At 47.3% G+C, this 24,797-nt stretch overlaps 1 protein-coding gene across 1 annotated transcript in view; it reads left to right on the top strand.

Moving 5' to 3' along the window:
- The first annotated feature begins 2,321 nt into the window (after window positions 1-2,321).
- Window positions 2,322-24,797, top strand: part of LOC132835833 (ATP-dependent RNA helicase DDX39A-like) — a 38,658-nt gene continuing 16,182 nt past the window's right edge. Inside the window, exons 1-5 of the mRNA XM_060854929.1 lie at window positions 2,322-2,426; window positions 5,381-5,596; window positions 9,302-9,429; window positions 12,718-12,810; window positions 20,732-20,915. Coding sequence (XP_060710912.1) covers window positions 5,389-5,596; window positions 9,302-9,429; window positions 12,718-12,810; window positions 20,732-20,915 — 613 coding nt within the window. The 5' untranslated portion in view covers window positions 2,322-2,426; window positions 5,381-5,388. The remainder of the gene's footprint in view (window positions 2,427-5,380; window positions 5,597-9,301; window positions 9,430-12,717; window positions 12,811-20,731; window positions 20,916-24,797) is intronic.

The following is a 24,797-nucleotide window of genomic DNA, read 5'->3' as shown; positions in this document are numbered from 1 at the left end:
ATGGGGGAAGAATACACGTTAGTGCAGAGATGGCGGATGAAGACACATTAGTGCAGAGATTGTTTATGAATATACATTAGTGCAGAGATGGCGGATGAATACGCATTAGTGCAGAGATGGTGGATGAATACACACTAGTGCAGAGATGGTGGGAAAATACGCATTAGTGCAGAGAAGGGGGATTGAAACGCGTTCGTGCAGAGATGGCGGATGAATACACTTAGTGCAGAGATGGCGGGTGAATACACTTAGTGCAGAGATGGCGGATGAATACACTTAGTGCAGAGATGGCGGATGAATACACTTAGTGCAGAGATGGCGGGTGAATACACTTAGTGCAGAGATGGCGGGTGAATACACTTAGTGCAGAGATGGCGGGTGAATACACATTATTTCCCATATGAATTTCCCATATTCCCCCCCATTTCCCATTGTCCCCATTCCCCATATTCCACCCATTCCCCCTCCATTCCCCATTTCCCCCATTCTCCATATTCCCCCCATTCCCCATATTTCCCCCATTCCCTGTCATTCCCCCATTCTCCCATTCTGATCATTCCCCATATTCCCCCCCATATTCTCCCCATTCCCCTTCCCTCCATTCCCCGTTCACCCCATTCCCCATATTCCCCCCATTCTGCACATCCCCCCTCCATTCACTACATTCCCTGCCCATTCTCCCATCCCCATTCCGGTCCATTCCCCATATTCCCCCCATTCCCCCTCCATTCCTCACATTCCCCCTCCATTCCCCATATTCCCCTCCCATTCCCCATTCTCCCCATTACTCACATTTGCCCCCATTCCCCATATTCCCCACATTCCCATATTAACCCCATTCCCCTCCAATCCCCATATTCCCCTCCATTCCCCATACCCCACTCCATTACCCATATTCCCCCATTCCCCACATTCCCCCATTCCCCACATTCTCTATATTCCCCTCCATTCCCCATGTTCCCCCACCATTCCCCATATTTCCCTCTATTCCCCATATTCCCCCATTCTCCATATTCTCCTCCATTCCCCATGTTCCCCTCCATTCCCCATATTCCCCCATTCTCCATATTCTCCTCCATTCCCCATGATCCCTTCCATTCGCCATATTCCCAACATTCCCCTTATTTCCCAACATTCCCCATAATCCCCCCATTCCCCATATCCCCCTCCGTTCCCCATATTCCCCCATTCCCCGTATTCCCCCATTCCCCTTATTTCCCAACATTCCCCATAATCCCCCCATTCCCCTCCATTCCCCGTATTCCCCTTATTTCCCAACATTCCCCATAATCCCCTCATTCCCCATATTCCCCCCTTCCTCCCCATATTCCCCTCCATTCCCCCCATTCCCCCTCATTCCCCATATTCCCTTCCATTTCCCATATTCCCCCATTCCCCATATTCCCCGCCTATCCCCCCATTCCCCATATTCCCCACATTCCCCTCCATTCCCCATATTCCACCAATTCCCTCCATTCCCCATATTCCCCATTATCCCCCCATTCCCTCCATTCCCCATTATCCCCCCCATTCCCTGCATTCCCCATATTTCCCCCATTCCCCATATTCCCTGCATTCCCCATATTACCCCCATTCCCCTCGATTCCCCATATTCCCCTCGATTCCCCATATTCCCCCATACCCCCCATTCCCCATATTCCCATTACCAACATTCCCATTTTACCCCATTCCCCACATTCCCATATTACCCCCATTCCCCACATTCCTATATTCCCCCATTCCCCATATTTCCCTCCATTCCCCATATTCCCATATTACCCCATTCCCCATATTTCCCCCATTCCCTGTCACCCCCCCATTCTCCCATTCTGATCATTCCCCATATTCCCTCCATTCCCCGTTCACCCCATTCACCACATTCCCTGCCCATTCTCCCATCCCCCCTCCATTCCCCATTCTCCCCATTACTCACATTTGCCCCCATTCCCCCTCCATTCCTCACATTCCCATATTCCCCCATTCCCCTTATTTCCCAACATTCCCCATATTACCCCCATACCCCCCATTCCCATAACCAACATTCCTATATCCCCCCCCATTCCTGATATTCCCCCCCACATCCCCCTCCCCGGGGCCTACACCGAGGCCTGAAGCCTGTGCTCTCAGTTATTTGCTGTTTGAAGGAGCCGGCGCTGGCCCCGCCCCTCCTCCGCCCGCGGTGATGGACACCTCCCTCAGCCAATAGGAGACCAGGCCGCGCGCCGGACTGGAGCCCACTTCCGTCCACTACCCAATCCTATCGGTGCGTTCATGTTGACGGACATCTGGACGGCCCAATGGATGGGCGTGTGGGGCGGGACTTCCGTCAGCAGGCGGCTCGGCGCGGAGCGTGCGGACGGAGCAGCCATTTGGTGTCGGAGCGGGATCGGGATCGGGATCAGGATCAGGGAGACGGCCAGGGGCAGGTAGGGGATGGGAGGCCGCGGGCCTGGGAACCGCAGCTCACACACGGGGGGGGTGGGGGAGGGGAGAGAGAGACAGACAGAAGGGTGGGGGGAAGGGGTGAGGGTGAGGGGAAGGAGTGAGGGTGGGGGTGGGGGTGGGGGTGGGGGTGAGGGTGGGGGGAAGGAGTGAGGGTGGGGGTGGGGGGAAGGAGTGAGGGTGAGGGTGAGGGGATGGGGGTGAGGGTGGGGGGAAGGAGTGAGGGTGGGGGTGGGGGTGAGGGGATGGGGGTGAGGGTGGGGGGAAGGAGTGAGGGTGGGGGGAAGGAGTGAGGGTGGGGGTGGGGGTGAGGGTGGGGGGAAGGAGTGAGGGTGAGGGTGAGGGGATGGGGGTGAGGGTGGGGGGAAGGAGTGAGGGTGGGGGTGGGGGTGAGGGTGGGGGGAAGGAGTGAGGGTGGGGGTGGGGGTGAGGGTGGGGGGAAGGAGTGAGGGTGGGGGTGGGGGTGAGGGTGGGGGGAAGGAGTGAGGGTGAGGGTGGGGGTGAGGGGATGGGGGTGGGGGGAGGGGGAGGGGAAGGAGTGAGGGTGGGGGTGAGGGGATGGGGATGGGGGTGGGGGTGGGGGGAAGGAGTGAGGGTGGGGGTGGGGGTGAGGGTGAGGGGATGGGGGTGGGGGGGATCAGAGGAAGGCTGAAGAGGGTGTGACCAAAGAGGAAAATTGAATGAGGGAGAGATTCCTGCAACAGGTGAGAGAGAGAGAGGGGGGGGGGGGGCACCTGGTGAGGAACAGTGTGAGATGGGGTATCACACTGGGGGTGGGGGGACCTGGTGAGGAACAGTGTGAGATGGGGGTCACACTGGGAGGGGGAGGGGACCTGGTGAGGAACAGTGTGAGATGGGGATCACACTGGGGGTGGGGGGACCTGGTGAGGAACAGTGTGAGATGGGGATCACACTGGGAGGGGGGACCTGGTGAGGAACAGTGTGAGATGGGGATCACACTGGGGGTGGGGGGACCTGGTGAGGAACAGTGTGAGATGGGGATCACACTGGGGGTGGGGGGACCTGGTGAGGAACAGTGTGAGATGGGGATCACACTGGGAGGGGGGACCTGGTGAGGAACAGTGTGAGATGGGGATCACACTGTGGGGGGGGGACCTGGTGAGGAACAGTGTGAGATGGGGATCACACTGGGAGGGAGGACCTGGTGAGGAACAGTGTGAGATGGGGATCACACTGGGAGGGGGGACCTGGTGAGGAACAGTGTGAGATGGGGATCACACTGGGAGGGGGGACCTGGTGAGGAACAGTGTGAGATGGGGATCACACTGGGAGAGCAAACAACATATGGGAGGACTATGAGACAATCTCAGCAGCTCTGCCCGTGTCCACGGGGAGAAAAACAGGTTTTTCTTAAATGAAGGGTCTCTGCGCTTTAAATGTTCGCCCTGTTTTTTCTCTCCAATGATGCTGGTGAAGAGGGTCAAAGGGGTCACCTCACTTGGCCATGCTTTTATAAACCTTAACTGTTTCCTTTGTTCAGAGAGAGTTTTTGCCACGACCCTGTGTTAAAGGTTCCTGTCGAAACCCTGTACTGTACTGTTTAATAAGTTTGATTGTTTGTTCAAGTAAGTTGGTGTATTGCAGTTGTATCAAGTGTGTGAGCATCTCGGGAGTGAAAGAACTTCACACTGCCCGACCTGAACCTCTCAAGCACTTTCTCTATTTGTTTCGGGTCGCCATCCAGTTTTTTTGTTTCACTCAGAATTGGGGAGGGGGGGCGGGTTGCAAAAGAACTACTGTGGGGAGTTGGGGAGTAGGTTGAGTCGGTGTTTGAGAGGGGCACAGAGGATAGCCCAGTGGGGTGGATCTAAAATGCCTGAGGTGTGTTTGGAGGAGTGATGTTGCCCTTAGGGAGCTGTACTCAGGTGTGCCAGTCAGATGGATCACCCGAGAGAGTTCTACCTGCTCCATCCCTTGCCTGACTAACAGCACTCTGCTAAACAAAGACCTTGGATGTACAGGTTCACCACTCCTTGAAAGTGGAGTCGCAGGTAGATAGGATAGTGAAGAAGGCGTTTGGTATGCTCTCCTTTATTGGTCAGAGTATTGAGTACAGCAGTTGGGAGGTCATGTTGCGGCTGTACAGAACATTGGTTAGGCCACTGTTGGAATATTGCGTGCAATTCTGGTCTCCTTCCTATCGGAAAGATGCTGTGAAACTTGAAAGGGTTCAGAAAAGATTTACAAGGATGTTGCCAGGGTTGGAGGATCTGAGCTATAGGGAGAGGCTGAACAGGCTGGGGCTGTTTTCCCTGGAGCGTCGGAGGCTGAGGGGTGATCTTATAGAGATTTATAAAATCATGAGGGGCATGGATAGGGTAAACAGACAAAGTATTTTCCCTGGGGTCGGGGACTCCAGAACTGGAGGGCATAGGTTTAGGGGGAGAGGGAAAAGATATAAAAGAGACCTAAGGGGCAACTTTTTCACACAGAGGCTGGTACATGTATGGAATGGTATATGAATAGGAAGGCTTGAGAGGGGTATCGGCTAGATTAGGTTAGGATATCTGATCAGCATGGACAAGTTGGAGCAAAGGGTCTGTTTCTGTGCTGAGTGCGTGTTGCTGGAAAAGCACAGCAGGCCAGGCAGCATCCAAGGAGCAGGAGAATCGATGTTTCAGGCATGAGCCCTTCATCAGGAGTGAGACTGGGAGCCTTCGGGGTGGAGAGATAAATTGGGGGGTGAGAAGGGGTTTGGGGGGGGAGGGGTAATTGAGTGTTTGTAGGAAGAGGAAGTAGGCCTCTTTGGAAGAGGTTTTGCAGTCAGGTTGAAATCCTGTTTCTGTGCTGTCCATCTCTGCCTCTACCCTGAAACGATCCTATTAGGGGGACAGAAATTGACTTCAATAGACAGAGGGTGGGAAAAATAATTGAATGGGCTCCTGTGAACCTTGTGAGATCTATTGTTTATTTCCAGCTGACAAGATGGCAGAGAATGATGTTGAGAATGAGCTGTTGGATTATGAAGAGGATGATGAAAACCAGACCCAAACAGAACCAGCAGCAACTCAAACTAAGAAAGATGTGAAGGGTTCCTATGTCTCCATTCACAGCTCCGGCTTCAGAGATTTTCTGCTCAAACCAGAGCTACTGCGAGCCATTGTGGACTGTGGCTTTGAGCACCCTTCCGAAGGTAACATTACTATCTGAGACCTTGGCTCTTTCTGATATGGTACATTTCGAGTCTTTACTCAAGGCTTGTGATTGACACCCTCTAACTGAGGCTTTTCCTTCTAACCTTGGGGATTGTAGTGTGGTTGACAGGGTCCTTAACTAATTCTAGACCAGAGGCGGGTAGTTTCTTGACCAGTAAGGGACTCAAATTATGGCGGGGATGGATCGTGACCTTATGGAGTGGTGGAGCAGATGCGAGGGGTCAAATGACCTGAGTCTTGTTTGTGTGTAAAGTTCCTACCTGATGGAACAAAGGTGGGTCAGTAGACTGCGATAATGCCAGAAGGAAAACCAAGTACTCCAAATTTATTGCAGCAGCATAGGAACTTGTCAATGTCTGAATTACTCAGGAAATTTAAGATTCCAATGGCATCTTCCCTAAGTTTGGAACCGTGCAAAAACGTTCCTGAAGTCTGAGGGTTCAGATTCTATTAAGTTACCAGGAAAATCGAGAAAACCCAGTTTAATTCCTGAGTAACGATGAAGCTGAGCCCCAAACTTAAGCCAGACACCCCAAGGACACATGTAATGGACCTAACAGGAGGTCTCCGACCACCAAAGGATTTTGTTATTTCCTTAGCACTGATGTGTCCTTGATAGCGGCTGTCAGTGTTTGGTTGTACGGCTGGCATTTTAAATCTCAGGCTACTACAATAGAGTGCTATAAAAATCAGCCTTGTTTTACTTCCTACTTATCCTGCCCAATCAGGCAGCTATGTTGGTTTTCAGAATATCTGGCCCATGTGTTAACTTTTTTCAGTTGTTTACTTTGATTATTCAGTGCAGCATTGAAACAAGACTGCAGATGTTCCTGAACAGAACATCAGTCTCTTTCACAAATACGGGGAAAAGCCCAAGTATCCGTACTCAAAAGTTTTTGTATATCTGTTTATATATGACAGATTTTGACGCACTGCAAGACAACATTTCAACCTGTTTACAACGCTATACTTTTGCAGATAGTCCTCTTCCACAGAAATTTCACACCTTAGCCCATCTCAATTTCTACTTTACTGACGTGGTTTCTTTTCCCTGGCTGGCACGGATAGTTTTATGATTCTCCTCCCATGTCTACAACACCTTTAAAATTAAAACTAAAGAATAATTCGGATGTATATCCAAACTCTCCATCTCTGCTTAGAAGCTTCACACACACAACTTTGCCTCAGACGACTGGTTCCCTGAACTAGAAGCTTGATGCTGTTGTTCAGAAAAAATTTCTGTTTTCACAACTAAACTGAATTCAAAGCTCCTGCTATTAATCTTCTGATTGGTTGTAAACTCAGCCGTACGAGCATTCATTCACACATCTGACATTTCTGTGTACCTTTCATTTAAAATCTGAATTCCAAACCGTATCAGCAACCTACCGTTTGAGCTGTTGCGAGAAAGGAGTTGAAGCCTGGAGCAGATCAATCCTGATCTTGTTTGTGGTGGAACAGGTTTCAGGAGACCAGTGGTCTGCTCCTGCAGCGATTTCTGAAATTGTTAGAAGTTAGTGCTTTGGTTAAACTAATCTACCTCTGTCTAGGCTTGTTCTAACAATGTGGCACAGTCATTGGTACTTTTTTTGTGGGTGAGATGACCACTCCACAAATAGTCTGTAATAAGTCTAGTTAGGACTTCCAATGAAAGCTCTAGATTAGATTCCCTGCAATGTGGAAACATGCCCTTCAGTCCAACCAGTCCACACTGACCCTCTGAAAAGTAACCTACCCAGACCCCCTTCCCTCTGACTAATGCACCTAACACTATGGGGCGATTTAGCATGGCCAGTTCACCTGATCTGCACAGCTTTGGACTGTGGGAGGAAACTGGAGCACCCGGAGAAAACCCACGCAGATACAGGGAGAATATACAAACTCCACACAGACAGTCACCCGAGGCTGGAATTGAATCTGGGTCCCTGGTGCTGTAAGGCAGCAGTGCTAACCACTGAGCCACCGTGCCACCTCAGACCAGGTGATGGGACTGAACGTATTCCAACAAGGAGTAGATACTGCAAACACCACTGACAATCACAGAAGAGAAAATTGGATTCAGAACAATATGTAGTTGAGTTTAGGTGGACAGGTTTTGGAGAGTGCGCTTGTGAAACAGAAACACATGTGGAGAGTATTTTGGCAAAGTAGCCTGTTTTCCTGTGCTTTCCTCTCAAATTAATCAGTGTCAATGTTTGTTTGAATGTTTTGTCTTCCAGTGTTTTATGTCTGGATAGGGTAGAGACTGCCATAGATTGACTAATGAATTAAGAGCAGCAGGAGGTCATTTGGTTCCTCCAGTCTACTCCATTTAATAAGGTCATGGCTGCTCCATTATAGATTCAATTCCATCTATCCCTATAACCTTTTCAGTCCCTTATTGGTCAAATTTTTCTCATGCTGCCTTGGAAGTGTTGTGACGTTGCCTCGTTCTCTCCCTGGAGAGGAGAGAGAAAAAATCTCTCCTCATCTACATCCCTTTGTAGACTTGTGCTCTTGACGGTGTACCTTTCTAATACCATTGTGCCATCAGCTCTATGATTATAAAATCTCTTCTGGAAATCTAAGTGCAGCACAATCACACCTTCCCTTGTATCCTCATTGTTTATTATTTCCTCAAAGAACTCGAGTAAATTGGCCAAATGTGTCATTTGCACCACCTTATTGAACATTGCTGATTACCGTAAGATTTTGAGTGCCCTGAAATAACCTCCTTTCTTTCCCTTTGGTAGATGTTAAGCTAACCTGTCTATTGTTTCCTGCTTTCTGTCTCCCTCTTGAGGAAAGGATTCCAATCTGAAAGGGCCTTTATATAATCTAAGGAATGTTGGGAAATTAAAACCAATACATCCCCGATCTCAGCAGTTACACCTTTTAGACACTTGGATGGAATTAGACTTTGTTAGACTTCAGTTACAGTAATTTTCTTCATATCCTTTCCCTGGTGATTGTAATTGTTCAAAGTTCCTCGTTCCGATTCATGGTCATTTGAGTTATTTGGATTGTCTACAGTATGGAGAAAACACTAAAGCTGTTTAGTTCTGCCATTTCCATTTTCCCTTTATTTTCCATTATTAATTCCCCTGACACACAAGGAACAATGTGGTGTATATTTTTCTAAATAGCTCCTATTACTGTGATAATTCTAACTAGCCTTCTCTAATTTCCCCCTCCTAATCTTCGTTCTTTATAACTTATCTGATATTCAGATCTGCTATTTGTTGTAATGTACTTTCTCTTTCCAGTTAATACAATGTTTAATTTCGTTGGCCACGGAAGTTGCATCTTTAGTTTCTTTGTTACTGGAATGAGTACTCTCTGAACGTTCTAAAATAACTCCATATGTCTGTCACTGTATCTCTACTCATCTATTCTTTAACTTGCTTTCCAAGTTCACTTGAGCCAACTGTCTTCATGCTCTCATAGTTTCCCTCCTTTAAATTTAAAACACTTGGCTTAGGTGCACAGTTCTTCAAATCAATACAAAATTCAATCATTTCCTGATCACTTCAATTAAGGGATACCTTTTCTACAAGCTCGTTAATTCATCTTATCTCATTGCACACTATCAGGTCTCGTATAGCCTGCTCTCTGAGTTGGTGGGAGGACTTGCTGCTGGTCAAATGGCTCTAACCCCAGTTTGTGTGGCACGGTACATAACTGTATGCATCCTCTCTTCGCAGTTCAACATGAGTGCATTCCTCAGGCCATTCTCGGGATGGACATTCTCTGTCAGGCCAAATCTGGAATGGGGAAGACTGCTGTATTCGTTCTTGCTACTCTGCAGCAGTTGGAAGCTGTAGATGGACAGGTAATCTGTCAGGATAGACTGACATAGTGTAGTGAACATGTACTGTAGATGGACAGGTAATCTGTCAGGATAGACTGTCATAGTGTAGTGAACATGTACTGTAGATGGACAGGTAATCCGTCAGGATCGACTGTCATAGTGTAGTGAACATGTCCTGTAGATGGACAGGTAATCTGTCAGGATCGACTGTCATAGTGTAGTGAACATGTACTGTAGATGGACAGGTAATCTGTCAGGATAGACTGTCATAGTGTAGTGAACATGTACTGTAGATGGACAGGTAATCTGTCAGGATCGACTGTCATAGTGTAGTGAACATGTACTGTAGATGGACAGGTAATCTGTCAGGATCGACTGTTGTAGTGTAGTGAACATGCATTGTAGATGGACAGGTGATCTGTCATAGTGTAGTGAACACGTACTGTAGATGGACAGGTAATCTGTCAGGATCGACTGTCATAGTGTAGTGAACATGTACTGTAGATGGACAGGTAATCTGTCAGGATAGACTGTCATAGTGTAGTGAACATGTACTGTAGTTGGACAGGTAATCTGTCATAGTGTAGTGAACATGTACTGTAGATGGACAGGTAATCTGTCAGGATAGACTGTCATAGTGTAGTGAACATGTACTGTAGATGGACAGGTAATCTGTCAGGATAGACTGTCATAGTGTAGTGAACATGTACTGTAGTTGGACAGGTAATCTGTCATAGTGTAGTGAACATGTACTGTAGATGGACAGGTAATCTGTCAGGATCGACTGTCATAGTGTAGTGAACATGTACTGTAGATGGACAGGTAATCTGTCAGGATCGACTGTCATAGTGCAGTGAACATGTACTGTAGATGGACAGGTAATCTGTCAGGATCGACTGTCATAGTGTAGTGAACATGTACTGTAGATGGACAGGTAATCTGTCAGGATCGACTGTCATAGTGCAGTGAACATGTACTGTAGATGGACAGGTAATCCGTTAGGATCGACTGTCATAGTGTAGTGAACATGTACTGTAGATGGACAGGTAATCTGTCAGGATAGACTGTCATAGTGTAGTGAACATGTACTGTAGATGGACAGGTAATCTGTCATAGTGTAGTGAACATGTACTGTAGATGGACAGGTAATCTGTCAGGATCGACTGTCATAGTGTAGTGAACATGTACTGTAGATGGACAGGTAATCTGTCAGGATAGACTGTCATAGTGTAGTGAACATGTACTGTAGATGGACAGGTAATCTGTCAGGATAGACTGTCATAGTGTAGTGAACATGTACTGTAGATGGACAGGTAATCTGTCAGGATCGACTGTCATAGTGTAGTGAACATGTCCTGTAGATGGACAGGTAATCTGTCAGGATCGACTGTCATAGTGTAGTGAACATGTACTGTAGATGGACAGGTAATCTGTCAGGATCGACTGTCATAGTGTAGTGAACATGTACTGTAGATGGACAGGTAATCTGTCAGGATAGACTGTCATAGTGTAGTGAACATGTACTGTAGATGGACAGGTAATCTGTCAGGATAGACTGTCATAGTGTAGTGAACATGTACTGTAGTTGGACAGGTAATCTGTCATAGTGTAGTGAACATGTACTGTAGATGGACAGGTAATCTGTCAGGATCGACTGTCATAGTGTAGTGAACATGTACTGTAGATGGACAGGTAATCTGTCAGGATCGACTGTCATAGTGTAGTGAACATGTACTGTAGATGGACAGGTAATCTGTCAGGATAGACTGTCATAGTGTAGTGAACATGTACTGTAGATGGACAGGTAATCTGTCAGGATAGACTGTCATAGTGTAGTGAACATGTACTGTAGTTGGACAGGTAATCTGTCATAGTGTAGTGAACATGTACTGTAGATGGACAGGTAATCTGTCAGGATCGACTGTCATAGTGTAGTGAACATGTACTGTAGATGGACAGGTAATCTGTCAGGATCGACTGTCATAGTGTAGTGAACATGTACTGTAGATGGACAGGTAATCTGTCAGGATAGACTGTCATAGTGTAGTGAACATGTACTGTAGATGGACAGGTAATCTGTCAGGATAGACTGTCATAGTGTAGTGAACATGTACTGTAGTTGGACAGGTAATCTGTCATAGTGTAGTGAACATGTACTGTAGATGGACAGGTAATCTGTCAGGATCGACTGTCATAGTGTAGTGAACATGTACTGTAGATGGACAGGTAATCTGTCAGGATCGACTGTCATAGTGTAGTGAACATGTACTGTAGATGGACAGGTAATCTGTCATAGTGTAGTGAACATGTACTGTAGTTGGACAGGTAATCTGTCATAGTGTAGTGAACATGTCCTGTAGATGGACAGGTAATCTGTCAGGATAGACTGTCATAGTGTAGTGAACATTTTCTGTAGATGGACAGGTAATCTGTCAGGATCGACTGTCATAGTGTAGTGAACACGTACTGTAACAAAGCAGTCACATTACCTCGCCCCAATTATATTGCCCACAGACGCTGATTTTAGCTGTCTATGTTCGATTTGAGCCTGATAAAACACATCTGTTATAAATTCAGTGGAAGCTGCTTCCATTAGCCGTAAGCCCAGTTCATCCACTGGAAATTTGACTGGAGCTGTTCTCTCAAAGCACTTTCATTCCACCGTTTGTTCCTGCCTGACAAGTTAGCAGAATCGGTTTCCATTCGTGTCTTGTGTTTCACTGTAGCCTTGTGGAATATGGCCATTCTTTCCCAGGCCGGCATGACTTGCCTGCTGTGAAATGTCCTTGAACTGAACAGCTTAGTCAGCAAGTTTACAGGTTATGTCTGGAACGTTGCTATGGGTTTGGAATTGCGTGTAGGCAAGGCTGGATTGGGAGGCAAATTTTTCTTGACCAGGTGGATTTTGAGCAACAGTTGATAATAGTGGTCCATCATCCATACTTCTGGTTTTGAGTTCCAGCAGCTCCCATGGTAGGATTTGAAGCTGCCTCCAAAGTAGTAACCTGGGTCACTTCAATAACATTTGTTAAATGTAAGCGGTTTACTAACTATGTGCAGAGTCCCTATGTTTAATGATGAAATATTATGATGCTGTACTGCCAGCGTGGTGATGTTCAGACGGTGGTCCTATTCCTCATAATCCCACTGAAGATGTGTGGATAGCTGCCAAGACTTTGGCATGAGATGCCCATCCCCTTTGCTGGCTGAAGTTTCTTGAAATGTTTTGAGCTCAGATGTGAGCGATATCATCCAGGCAAGTCATTGTAGCTGCACATCTCATCTGTACTCCTCTTCCTTTTAAATCAGGTGTCTGTTCTTGTCATGTGTCACACAAGAGAGCTGGCTTTCCAAATCAGTAAAGAATATGAGAGATTCTCAAAGTATATGCCAAACATCAAGGTAAGTGCCCATGCGTATCTTGTATCTGTGTGTCAGTCTCATATGTGAATGGCTGGTCTTTAGATCTTTTAAAACTAATGAACCTCAAACTGCCAAAATCAGTAAGATTGATGTGAAGCCAGCCAGCTCCAGTGGTAAACGCAGCCCCTACAGAGAGTGTTAGCAGCATCATTAACAAAAATCGGTAGTTAGACACCGTAGACTCGCAGTGCCAGGGACCTGGGTTTGATTCCAGCCTCGGGCGACTGTCTGTGCGGAGTTTGCACATTCTCCCCATGTCTGCGTGGGTTTCCTCCAGGTGCTCTGGTCTCCTCCCACAGTCCAGAGCTGTGCAGATTAACTGAATTGGCCATGCTACATTGCCCATAGTGTTCAGGGATGTGTAGGTTAGGTGTGTGAGTCACGGGAAATTTCATGTAATAGAGTTGGGGAATGGGTCTGAGTGGGATACTCTTCAGCGGGTTGATGTGGACTTTTTGGGCCAAGTGGCCTGTTCCCACACAGTAGGGAATCTATTCTTTAAACCCCTAGAACCCATTGCAATCTCATGTACTGGAACAAGGCAATAATAGCAAAGGATTACTAAAAAATAATAAAATGTGCAAAGGTAAATTATGACAGAAAAGAGTGCAAAACATAAAAGTGGATAGAAAATGCTTCTATAAATGTATGCAAAGGAAGAGTGGCTGAAGTGAATGTTGATTCCTTGGGAAGTTGGTGTACACACAAATGGCAGAATCATTAAATCAAAACTTGGCTTCTGTTTTTATGGTGGAGGGCACTCGTACCATCCCAATAATAACCAATGATATAGTTTATAGAAATGGAAGAACCAACGTTGTATTCTCCAGATTACTTCCAGTGCCGTGCCTTAAAATAGGAAGATGCTCATGTGGCGAAAGGACTGTTGTAGGAAGGAGGGCTTCTGATTGCTGGGATAGTTACTGGGCTGGGTGGAACCTGTACAGCATTGATACGTTGTACCTGAATCTGAATGGGGTCTTGTATCTTTGCTGGGAGGCTTGTTCGTGCTGTTGGGAGGTCTTTGTGTAGTTTGGTGAGGGGGTGGGGCACAGTAGATGTAAAGTCAGATATGAGCATGGTAAGTCAAATGGGAGAGCCAAAATTAGATCTATTGCCAGGAGCATGATTGCGAAAGTGGGCGAACTTAGCATTGATCAGCTCGTGGGAGTATGATATTGTTGTAATCACCAGAGACTTCGCTGAAGGAAGGGCAGGACTGACAGCTTAGTATTCCAGCACATCGAAGTTTCAGGTGTGATGGGTGACATTGCACTACTGATAAAAGAAATCATAACTGCAAAGTTATCCCTCCTTTCCTTGTCTAAATCCGTCAAGATGCCTCTTAAACTTTGCTATTTTATCTGCTTCATCAACCACCTGCGCATTCCAAAAAAATTTGCTTCTCACATATTTTTTAAACTTATCCTCTTTACCTTGAACCTGTGTCCTGATAATTGAGATTTCTACCCTAGGAAACAAAGACTCCCAACTCTCCATGCCTCCCATAGTTTTCTAAATTTTAATCAGGTTGCCCCATATCTTTCATTCAAGTGAAAACCAACAAAGTTTGTCCGATCTCTCTACATAATTAACATCCTGGTAAACTGTTCCTGTACACTGTACAAAGCCTCTACATTCTGCTTATAGTGTGACCAAGACTGTGCACAATGTTCCCAATGTGGTCGAAAGGTCTACACAGCTGCAGCATTCCCATTGTTTGTGCTCGGGGCCTGACTGATGAAGGCAAGCATGCTATGTGCCTCTTTGACCACCCTGTCCACTGTGTTAGCACTTTCAGGGAACTATGGACCAGTACATCCAGATCTCTCTCTCTCCCTGATGCTGCTAGTGATTCTGCCATGATCTGTATACTTCACTCCTGCATCAGATCTTTCACAATGCATCACCTCACCTTTGTCTGGATTAAGCTCAATCGCCCATTTCCCACTGACATCGCCAGCCTATCTATATCCTGCTGGATCCTCGAGCTATCTTTCTTACTGTCCACAGCTCCTCCAAATCATACATACTAGGACTATAATGGTCCCATTACTGATCCTGGCAGAATACTGCTGGTCATGGATCTCCAGTGAGGAAAATGCCCTTCCACCACCACGGTCTCCTATGACTAAGCCAGTTCGTTATCCATTTTACCAGCTCACTGTGGATGCTATGTGACCTCACCATTTGAAGTAGCATGTCATGGGTGACCATGTTAAAGGCTTTGCTCAGGTCCATACAGATAACATCTACTGCCCTGCCCTCATTATTCATCTTTGTCACTTCCTTAAAACACTCAATCACGTTTGAGACATGATTTTCCCCACACAAAGCCATGTTGCCTATCGTTATTAAGTCCATATTTTTCCAAATGAGTAAATCATATCCCTAAAGATCTTCTCCAATAATTTCCCTACCACTGACTTAATTCTCACCAGGGTATACTTTCCTGGATTATCCCATTATTCCTCTTAAACAAAGGAACAACACTGGCTATTGTCCAGTCCTCTGGGACCTCTCCTGTGACTAAACAGAATACAAAGATTTCATGCAGGGCTCCAGCAATTTCCTCACTGTATCTCAGTATTCTGGAATAGATCCCATCCGATCCTGGAGACATGTCTACCTTGGTGCTTTTCAAAGCACCAAACACCACTTTTTTTTATATTGACATACCCCTCCTGAGACTCATCACCACAATGTCTTCACTTTGCATCTATGTTCACAAAAGATGGTCATGAGGGACCTCACCTACGGTGTCCTCCTGCAGTACAAGCCGTGGTATTCTCCCTTTTTCGGTAATGCAACTTCCCTCAACCTCTTCCATGTCCTTTCTCATCTGAGAAACCTAAATCCCAAAACATTAGATGCTAGTCTTATCCCTGTCTCAACCATGTCTCAGTAACAGCTGCAGCATTCATATGGCTTCGTCCAAGCTCTGCGGTCATTGACCTTATCTGTCTTACACCTGGTGTTAAAACAAATAACCCTCAGACAGCCAGTCCTGCTGTGTTCAGTAACTTCACCCGATCGGTTTTTCTGTTAGTCTTACAAGCCTTGTCTCTGACCCCTCCTCCATCACTTACTGGCTGACCTACTGCTCTGGTTCCTGCCACCCTGCAGCACCAGTGTAAACCCTCCTGAGTGGCATTAGCAAACCTCCTCGCCAGTGGATGCCCCCTTCAGTTTAGGTGCAACTCATCCTTACGTTAAGGACAGGGTATTAAAGGCTGAGGCCATTCAGGAGTGCAGTGTGTGTGTGTGTAGGTGGTGCTCAAAAAAGAAATTAGGGCACAAGAGGCAGCACAAAACATTTAGGCAGAAAGGTTGAAGGAAAATCCAAGGCATTTTGATTATGTTCAGAGCAAAAGCATTACTAGAGAAAGAGGTCTTATTTCAAGACCAAGGGGCATACTGTGCATGACCATCCAAGAATGTTTCTCTGTCTGTTGTCTTTGTGAATAAAATATTGTAGCTGGAGATTTTGTTGGGAGTATAGAGACTTAATGAGGAGGAGGTGAGGTTCGTGTTGGCAGGCATAAAGCTGCATGAATTTTCAGGGCCTGATAAAATGTATCCCAGGCTGTTATGGGAGGGAGGTAAGGGAGGAGATTGGCGCCCTGACAGAGACATTCATATCTTGTGCCCCTTTCACCAGCAGCCAGCATGACTGAAGGGTCACTGTTGTGGCTCCTTTGTTCAACAAGGATAGCAGGGATGGACGAGATGACCACAGACCAGTTCGTGTCACATCAGTGCTTGGGGAGATTACTGGAGAAAATGGTGAAGGACTGGATTAGTCAACACTCAGAAAAGCGAGCATTAATCAGAAATAGCCAGCAGATCGGAGGCAAAGGGTGATGATGGAGGGATGATTTTATTATTGACCAATGACGTGATATTGGGACACTTGCTATGTGTTAGGGACGTTTTTTTGATTTTGGTGTACATACGGAAGGGATGATGAGTAAGTTTGCAGATACTCAGATTGGTGTGGATAGTGAGGAGGATGGTCTCAGGTGACTGCCTGACTTGGAGCAGAGCAATGGCAGGTAGAATTTAACCCTGGTCAGTGTGAACTTATCTCTACTTACCTTGACACAGTCCTGTGCCCCTTGGCCTAGGAACTTCCCATATACATTCAGGATACCACCCATGCCCACCACTACCTTCAATGGCTTTTGTTTCCCCGGCTCCCTGTGCCTTAACTTCACCATGGACCACCCAGTCCCTGTACATGGCCATCCACCATGACGAAAGCCTCCAAGCCCTCCGTTTTATCCTCTCTGGTCGTCCCCACCACTACCCTTTCACCAACACACTCATTCAATTGGCTGAACTGGTCCTCGCACTCAACAATTTGTCCGTCGAATCTCCCACTTCCTGCAAACCAAAGAGGTTGCCATGGGCCCCAGCTATGCCTGCCTCTTTGGGTACATGGAGCAGCCCATCTTCGGCTGTTACACCGGCAGTATTCCCCACCTTTTTCCCGTGCTCCCACGAGGAAGTTGAATAGTTCATTAACTTCATGAACACCTTCCAACCTGACCTCAAGTTCACCTGGACCACCTCAGACACCTCCCTCCCCTTCCTGGACCTCTCCGTCTCCATTTCTGGCGACCGACCCAACATGGGCATCTACTTCAAGCCCACTGACTCCCACAGCTATCTGGGCAGCCCCCCCCCACCCTCTGTTTAAAAAAAACGCTGTCCATTACTCCCAATTCCTCCACCTCCCATGAGGGCCTGTTCCACTCCAGAACATCCCAGATGGCCTCCTACTTCATGGACTGCAATTTCCCTCCAGTGTGGTGAACAATGCCCTCCTGTGCATCTACCCTTGTACCCCCCACCCTTCCAACTGCAACAAGGACAGACCCACTCCCACCGCCTTCGGTCTCACCTTCCACTGCTCCAACCTCCTGCTTCAACACATCATCTTCTGCCAGCTACAGCCAGACCCTGCCACCAGAGAGATATCTCCCTCCCCACCCCTTTCAGCGTTCCACAAGAGACCGTTCCCTTTGCGATTCCCTCGTTAAATCCATGTGCCCCCACCAACCCAGCTTCCACATCCGGCACCTTCCCTTGCCACCGCAAGACATGTCAAATTTGCGCCCACACACCACCACCTCCCCCAACCCCACCCGAGGCCCCAAAGGATCCTTCCACATCTGACAGAGATTTACCTCACCCCCTCGATGGGACACCAACTTGCGGAATGTTAGAGAGAACATCTCTGGGACACCCGCACTGAAAAACCCAACCATCGCCCTGTGGCCGAACACTTAGAATTCCACCCTCCCCCAGCAAAAATCTGCCAAGGACTTCTGCTGTTCACCGCTTGCTTTCATTAACCAGGGCCAGGAATTCTTGTTCCAACTTTCTAAAAGCTTGGTTGGAATAGTGTGTGCGCTATTCTGGTTGTCTCACTGTCAGAAGGATGTGCCTGCACTGAGGAGGGTGCAGAGGAGATTTGCCAGGATGGGAATTCTCAGTTATGCCAGTTTAACTCTGACCAGAGGAGACTGCGGAGTGACCTGATTTGAGGTCTGCAAAATTGAGAGGCCTGAAGAGGATAATGGTGACAGTCCTATCCTGAAATGTCTAAAACCAGAGGGCACGTAATTTATGGTGACAGGTAAGTGCTTTAGAGAGAATGAGGCAAATAATTTTTCACCCAGGATGGTAGAGATATCCAATGAAAGGGTGATGGAGGCATGTGCTGCTGCAACTTTTAGGTAGCGTTTAAAATGCCAAGAAATCGTAGCCTATGGGCAGAGTACAGGAAAATAGGAATAGTATAGTTTGGTGTTTGTTGCTTGTCAGAAACCTGTGGACTGTACGGTCTGTGTCTGTCACTGATCATCATCTCTATGGAACGTGTACTGTGAAAACTATTGGGATTGAAGGCAGGCAGGGCCTGATGGTCTACATCCTAGAGTCTTTAATGAAATGACTGCAGAAATATTGGATCCATGGGTTCTAATATTTCAAAATTCCCTGGATGCAGGAAAGATTCCAGTGGATTGGAAAAATGCAAATATAATGGCCTTATTCAAAGGGGGAGGGAGACAGAACGTAGGAAGCTATAGACCCAAGACCTGACTGGTGAGGCAGACAAACTTAGCAAGATGGGAATGTGGCTCTGGGATATTACAGTTATTCTAGAAACATGAGGGAGGGGCAGCTCTCTGTTCTGTGGTATAGTTGTTACAGGAAGAATAGAAAGGGAGGAGAGAGAGAGGAGGGAAATGGCATTTTTGATTAGGGACAAAATTATGGTTGTATTTAAGGTATTCCTGAGGGATGGTCCAATGAAGTTATATGGTTGGAACTGAGAAATAAGGGGAAGATCACTTTGATGGGATTGTACTATAGCCCCCAATAACGTATATGTAGGGAGAGCTCAGATATCAAAGATCAAAGTCCAAACCAAAGAGATGTGATAGGAAGTTACTTTCCTCCGTCTTTTTTCTTGATTTGGCGATACCAGTGTTGGACTGGGGTGGACAAAGTTAAAAATGATACAACACCAGGTTATAGTCCAACAGGTTTATTTGGAAGCACTAGCTTTCGGAACGATGCTCCTTCAGGTAGTTTTGGAGGGTGAGATTGGGCGGCGGAGGGTAGGGCGAGAATGGGCGGCGGAGGGTAGGGCGAGAATGGGCGGCGGAGGGCAGGGCGAGAATGGGCGGCGGAGGGCAGGGCGAGAATGGGCGGCGGGGGGCAGGGCGAGATTGGGCGGCGGAGGGCAGGGCGAGATTGGGCGGCGGAGGGCAGGGCGAGATTGGGCGGCGGAGGGCAGGGCGAGAATGGGCGGCGGAGGGCAGGGCGAGAATGGGCGGCGGGGGGCAGGGCGAGAATGGGCGGAGGGGGGGAGGGCGAGAATGGGCGGCGGGGGGTAGGGCGAGAATGGGCGGCGGGGGGTAGGGCGAGAATGGGCGGCGGGGGGTAGGGCGAGAATGGGCGGCGGAGGGTAGGGCGAGATTGGGCGGCGGGGGGTAGGGCGAGAATGGGCGGCGGAGGGCAGGACGAGAATGGGCGGCGGAGGGCAGGGCGAGAATGGGCGGTGGGATTCTTAACTGTTTTTCTCTTGCGTTTTGTCACTGATGTTATCCAGTTGATTGCAGCAATCCTCAGATTAGTAGCTGGTCAGTTGGACCAAGGTCCTGACTTTATTTGGAGTTGTTTTCTTTTTTTGAAAGTTTTGGAGTGTGTCCTTTGTCTTCCTCCCTCCCCCGGCCCGCTCCCCCCCACAGATTATAGTCTGTACAAAAATCCGCCAGCCATTGAAATTAGGCAGACTGGCCTATAGATGGCAGACTGACTCCTTCCTTTTTTTGTAACCTGGGTATAATATTTACTACCTTCCAGTACTCTGACTCAGCTCTCACCTCAGAGCATGGTTAAAGGTTGTGATAGGTGCATCTGCTATTCCCACTCTTTGTTCCCTCAGCTACCTAGGATGCATTTTATCTCTGCTACTAGGTGGTCACTGCCACTGGCACAATCCTTATTCCGAAAGAGGTAAGCTCAATATTTCCAGTCTTCCACTGACTCCTTAAGAAAGCCTTTGATCAGCCCTGTATTTTTGGTGTGGCTTTGTACAAATTTCCCAAATAACCCCTATTGATACATACTGAATATTTATTCAACACTGGTATCCTCTGGTTAAGTTTGTTCCTTTTCATTTACTGGATTATGATGTGTTGATGCTGTTGCTGTTACCCTTTGGTTTAAATTATCTTCAAGGTAAAGAAAGAGATGTTAAGCCATGTTTACAACAAGTTTGTAACTCTGCCGGTTCGCCTCTCCCTGTTCCATCCCCAAGGTGTGTACTTTCACAGGTAGCCCTCTAAATGCACCCCTGTTGTTTTTGTTTTGTTTTAAACAGGCAGCTGTATTCTTTGGGGGCTTGTCAATCAAAAAGGACGAAGACATCCTGAAGAAGAATTGCCCTCATATTGTTGTGGGAACTCCGGGGCGCATCCAGGCCCTGACGCGTAACAAGTCACTCAATCTCAAATACGTCAAACACTTTGTCTTAGATGAGTGTGACAAGATGCTGGAGCAGCTTGGTTAGTGGACTGTTTTTCGACTAGATTTTTTTTAAGAGTTAGGATTTTCCTTTTAATAAGTGTCTTAGACTGACTGACTGGGTCTGTCCTCCGATTCTAACTGGGGACCAGGTTTGGCTATTTTAACGTCCATGGTTGCAAATCACTTAAGGACAGAACAGAGCATTGCAGTTTGTAGTGGAGTCCTACACAGAGACAGGCCCTTCAGCCCATACTGGTCCATGCCGACCAAGACGTCCATCATGTTAACCCCATCTCCCTGCACTTGGCCCATACCCTTCATCCTTTCCTATCCATGTATCTGGCAGCTCATTCCACATGGGTACCACCCTCTGTGTAAAAAAAGTTGCCCCTCAGGTTCCCTTTTATTCTTCCCCTCTCACCTTAAACTGATGCCCTCTAGTCCTCGCTCCCCCAACCCTGGGAAAAAGACTGAGTGTGTTCACTCCACCCAGGCTTCTCATGACCTTATACACTTCTAGAAGATCCCCCCCCCCCACCTCAATCTCAAACACTAAGGAGAAATGTCCTAGCTTGTCCAACCTCTCCCTATAACTCAGATCATTGAATCTTGGCAACATCTGTGGAAAATTCCTTCTGTACTCTTTCCAGTTTAATAACAAACTTCCTATACCAAGGTGACCAAACTAGAACACATTAGTCCCAAATGCGACCTCACCAGCGTACTGTCTAACTGCAACAGAACCTCCCAACTTTTATACTCCGTACCCTGACTGATGAAGGCCAGTGTGTCAAAAGCCACCTTCACTGCCCGGTCTGCCTGGGACTCCACTTTCAGAGAACCGTGCACCTGGACTCCAAGGTCCCTCAGTTCTACTCCACTCCTTAAGACCCTACTGTTCACCATGAAACTCCGACCTTGATTTGACTTTCCAAAGTGCAAGACCTCACACTTATCTATATTAAACTCCATTTACCATTTCTCGGCCCACTTCCCCAGCTGATCAAGGTCCTGCTGCAATTTCTGATAACCTTCCTCACTGTCCATGATACCGCACACCCAAGTGTCATCAAACTTACTAATCATGCTTTGTACATTCTCCCGGCCTCCACTACACTCTGCAGCAATGAATTCCACAGGCCCACCACTCTCTGGCTGAAGAAATGTCTCCGCATTTCTGTTCTGAATTGACCCCCTCTAATTCTAAGGCTGTGTCCACGGGTCCTAGTCTCCTCGCCTAACGGAAACAATTTCCTAGCATCCACCCTTTCCAAGCCCTGTGTTATCTTGTAAGTTTCTATTAGATCTCCCCTTAATCTTCTAAACTCCAATGAATACAATCCCAGGATCCTCAGCCGTTGCTCGTATATTAGACCTACCATTCCAGGGATCATCCGTGTGAATCTCCGCTGGACACGTTCCAGTGCCAGTATGTCCTCCTTGAGGTGTGGGGACCAAAACTAGACACAGTACTCCAAATGGGGCCTAACCAGAGCTTTATAAAGTCTCAGTAGCACAACGGTGCTTTTATATTCCAACCCTCTTGAGATAAATGACAACATTGCATTCGCTTTCTTAATCACGGACTCAACCTGCATGTTGACCTTTAGAGAATCCTCGACTAGCACTCCATGATCCCTTTGTACTTTGACTTTACAAATTTTCTCACCGTTTAGAAAGTAGTCTATGCTTGTATTCTTTTTTCCAAAGTGCAAGACCTCGCATTTGCTCACGTTGAATTCCATCAGCCATTTCCTGGACCACTCTCCCAAACTGTCTAGATCCTTCTGCAGCCTCCCCACTTCCTCAGTACTACCTGCCTGTCCACCTAACTTCGTATCATCGGCAAACTTCGCTAGAATGCCCCCAGTCCCTTCATCCAGATCATTAATATATAATGTGAACAGCTGTGGCCCCAACACTGAACCCTGCGGGACACCGCTCGTCACCGGCTGCCATTCCAAAAAAGAACCTTTTATCCCAACTCTCTGCCTTCTGTCAGACAGCCAATCCTCAAACCATCCCAGCAGCTCACCTTGAACACCATGGGCCCTCACCTTGCTCAGCAGCTTCCCGTGTGGCACCTTATCAAAGGCCTTTTGGAAGTCTAGATAGACCACATCCACTGGGTTTCCCTGGTCTAACCTACTTGTCACTTCTTCAAAGAATCCAAGCCAATTGTGTATCCAATCTGCCAGCTCCTCCTGGGTTCCATGTGATCTGACCTTCCAGAGCAGCCTGCCATGTGGAACCTTATCAAAGGCCTGACTGAAATCCATAGAGACTACATCCACCACCCTGCCCTCGCCAACCTTCCTGGTCACTTCATCAAAGAACGTGAACAAATTTGTGAGGTATGATCTCCCACCACAAAGCCATGCTGACTACTCCTAATCAAACGCTGTCTTTCCAAATGCAAGTATATCTTATCCCTCAGAATCTTCTTCAGTGACTTACCTACTACCACAGATGTTAGGCTTATTGGTCTATCGTTCCCAGGTTCCCTTGAATAAGGGCACAACACTTGCTACCCTCCAGTCTTCTGGGACCTCACCCGTGGCTACTGATGATGCAGAAATATCACTCAGGACCCCCACAATTTCTTCTCTGGCCTCTTTCTGTGTTCTTGGAAATATCTTGTCAGGACCAGGTGATTTATCCACCTTCATACATTCTGATACGTCCAACACCGCCTCGACTGTGATATGGACTGTCCACAAGATATCACTATTAACTTTCCCAAGTGTTCATTAAGAACCTCACCCATCTCCTGCGGTTCCACACATACATGACCACTTTGGTCCTTGAGGGGTCCTATTCTCTCTCCAGTTATTTTTTTTCTCTCTAATATACTTTGGATTCACCCTAACCTTCTCAGTCAAGGCTATCTCCTGCCCCCTTTTCACCCTCCTGATTTCTTCCTTACAATAAACTCCTGGATCCCAATATACCTCCAGGGATTCCTTTGATCCCAGCTGTCTGTACATGAACCATACCACCTTTTTTCTGGTCAAAGCCTCAATATCACTTGTTATCCAGGGTTCCCTATTCCTGCCAAACTTGCCCTTCACCCTCACAGGAACATATCCACCTTGACTGCACCTACCTCACTTTTAAAGACCTCCTTCTTGCCAGAGGTCCTTTTTTCCTGCAAACAAACCTCTCCAAACCACCCCCTGCAAGCTCCTCCCTAATTTCACCAACATTTGCCTTACTCCAGTTTAGGACTTGAACCCGTGGGCCAGTTTTGTCCCCCTCCATTTCTATATTAAAATGAATAGAACGATGGTCACTGGTTCTAAAGTTCTCTCCCACTGTCACCCCAGTCACCTGTCCGACCCTATTTCCCTAGGGTAGTCTGGGTTTTGCCCCTTCTCGAGTAGGACCCTCTATGTACTGCTTGAGGAAAGTTTCCTGAACAGACTTCACCAATTCCACCCCCTCTAAATCCAATACTGTCACTATTCCCCTCCTTATTTCCAAGCTCCACCCACTCACCCTCCCTGGATGATCCCTCGGTTATTTCATCTGATTACTGCTGTGATACTTGCATTAATCAAAAATGCTGCAACTCCTTCCACCATTTCTGTCCTGGCTAAAGCACATTAAGCTGCCAGTCCTGTCTCTCCCTCAGCCATGTTTCTGTAATGGCTATACTATCCAAGTCCCACATGCCTATCCACGCCCTGAGTTCATCAGCCTTACCTCTTGCATTGAAATGTAAATGCATTATATCACCGTAATCATGAGTTCTGCTTTAGTTCCTGGATTGGGTGAATGAATTGCCATTCCTCTGCAGCTGTAGTTGGCCTGATTACCTTGGGCGACTGATGCTGGAATACCAGGGAAGTTCCTTGTCCCTCTTCACAGACTAATCCCTTTCATTCCCTCCTCTTCCTGTGTGGTTGAATGTACAACCA

Source organism: Hemiscyllium ocellatum, chromosome 45 (assembly GCF_020745735.1).
Source record: "Hemiscyllium ocellatum isolate sHemOce1 chromosome 45, sHemOce1.pat.X.cur, whole genome shotgun sequence".
Classification (NCBI taxonomy): Eukaryota; Metazoa; Chordata; class Chondrichthyes; order Orectolobiformes; family Hemiscylliidae; genus Hemiscyllium; species Hemiscyllium ocellatum.
This window is presented reverse-complemented; position numbering and strand designations above follow the sequence as displayed.